Source organism: Octopus bimaculoides, chromosome 7, assembly GCF_001194135.2.
Source record: "Octopus bimaculoides isolate UCB-OBI-ISO-001 chromosome 7, ASM119413v2, whole genome shotgun sequence".
Taxonomy (NCBI): domain Eukaryota; kingdom Metazoa; phylum Mollusca; class Cephalopoda; order Octopoda; family Octopodidae; genus Octopus; species Octopus bimaculoides.
Window position 1 is genome coordinate 12,641,690 of NC_068987.1, and position 1,597 is coordinate 12,643,286.

The following is a 1,597-nucleotide window of genomic DNA, read 5'->3' on the forward strand; positions in this document are numbered from 1 at the left end:
TATATATATATATATATATATATATATATGTATATATGTATATATGTATATGTATAAGAACAATAATGCTCAATAAACTGCCTTTTCTAGTTGGAAATACCCTTTTGATGAACAAAATGCCAACCTTTAGTTGTAATCTTCTTTAGCAGTTCCTATGCCGCCATTACAAATGCCCATGCGGAATATCAGTAGAGGTTGGTTTCATTGTTGCATGCGCATTACCTACCTTCTTCATACTCAAAAATAGTTGTAGGTTGTTTCCGATATGGCTGAGGAGACTTAGCCTTTTTTGGCATATCTTTGTTTGGAGCTTGGAATTGGGGTGAGGGAGATCGGGATTTTGGTATTTTACCTGCTTCCTCATCAGCGATGGGCTCATTGACAGTGGGAAGAGGCTGCTGTGGCGCGGGCGCGGGCGCTTCTTCTTTCGGCTCTGGTTCGGCAGCTGTGATAGCAAGCAGGGCAAATACAGACTTGTTGAACAAGACAGAACTACATGCTTTGACAACATATATTTTAGACAAAGACAAAATCAATTATATACTAAGTTTTAAATTGCTAGGATATTGATTTTTCAATTTAATGACAAAAGCTAATAACTATACTAATTTTAAATATCTTTAACAGTAATCTCTATGTTATAGTTCCCACTATTCTAATTGATTATAAAAATTCTTCTTTTTTCTCAAAGATTTCTGAATGTACTGATTTTCATCTTGAAAATTAGATTTACGTATGGTTGTAGATATTTATTATTATACAAATTTGTATACATACATGTGTGTGTGTGTGTGTGTGTGTGTGTGTGTGTGTATTATGTGTGTGTATATATATATATATATATATATATATATATATATATATATATATACACACACACACATATATATATGTGTATTAGATCATTTTATAAGGTTATCTCTACAGATTATCTATTGAAACAGCACTGATAAGTTTCCTAAAAAACCAAGGCAGGCAATAATTTCTATAGAAAATCTGCAGAGATAGCCTTAAAAATGAATTATTAATAAATATTTTATTCCAACTTCAAATGATTATATATCTTCTATACTTTTACTATTACTTGTTTCAGTCATTTGACTGTGGCCATGTTGGAGCATCACCTATGATAACAAATTCCCACAAAGTTTTCTTAGTTTCTCTACTTCTTTAGAACAATTTTCCTAAAATATCAAAATATGTTTTTATACACTTGTTTAAAATTTGGCTACATTGCAGCATATACTAGTAACGTACAAATATGACTGTTTAAATCTAACTAGAAGGTTAATTTCTGGTTACTGAACGTACAATTTCACATGTACAAACAAACAAGGAAAAAAATATATATTAAAAATGTTCATATCAACAGAATTTTGTTTTACAACTATTCAAATACATGTGAATTATTTTTATATTTAACATCAAAATTTCTATATTTTATATTTTAGAAATACTACTCAACGAATGTATAGAATGTATAACAAATTGGTTTATTTTGGTTAATTGCTATATTGTTAAGCTGCTATGAAAATATTAAAATTAAATAGTAGAATATATATACATATATACACATATATATATGTATGTGTATATA

General features: G+C 28.9%; 1 protein-coding gene across 8 annotated transcripts in view; it reads right to left on the reverse strand.

Moving 5' to 3' along the window:
- The window catches only part of LOC106869746 (twitchin), a 176,103-nt gene that overhangs the window by 158,138 nt on the left and 16,368 nt on the right, over positions 1 to 1,597 (reverse strand). For all 8 annotated transcript variants that reach the window (XM_052969245.1, XM_052969243.1, XM_052969250.1 and 5 more), the window contains exon 12: positions 353 to 445. In XM_052969245.1, the coding sequence (XP_052825205.1) occupies positions 353 to 445 (93 nt within the window). The remainder of the gene's footprint in view (positions 1 to 352; positions 446 to 1,597) is intronic.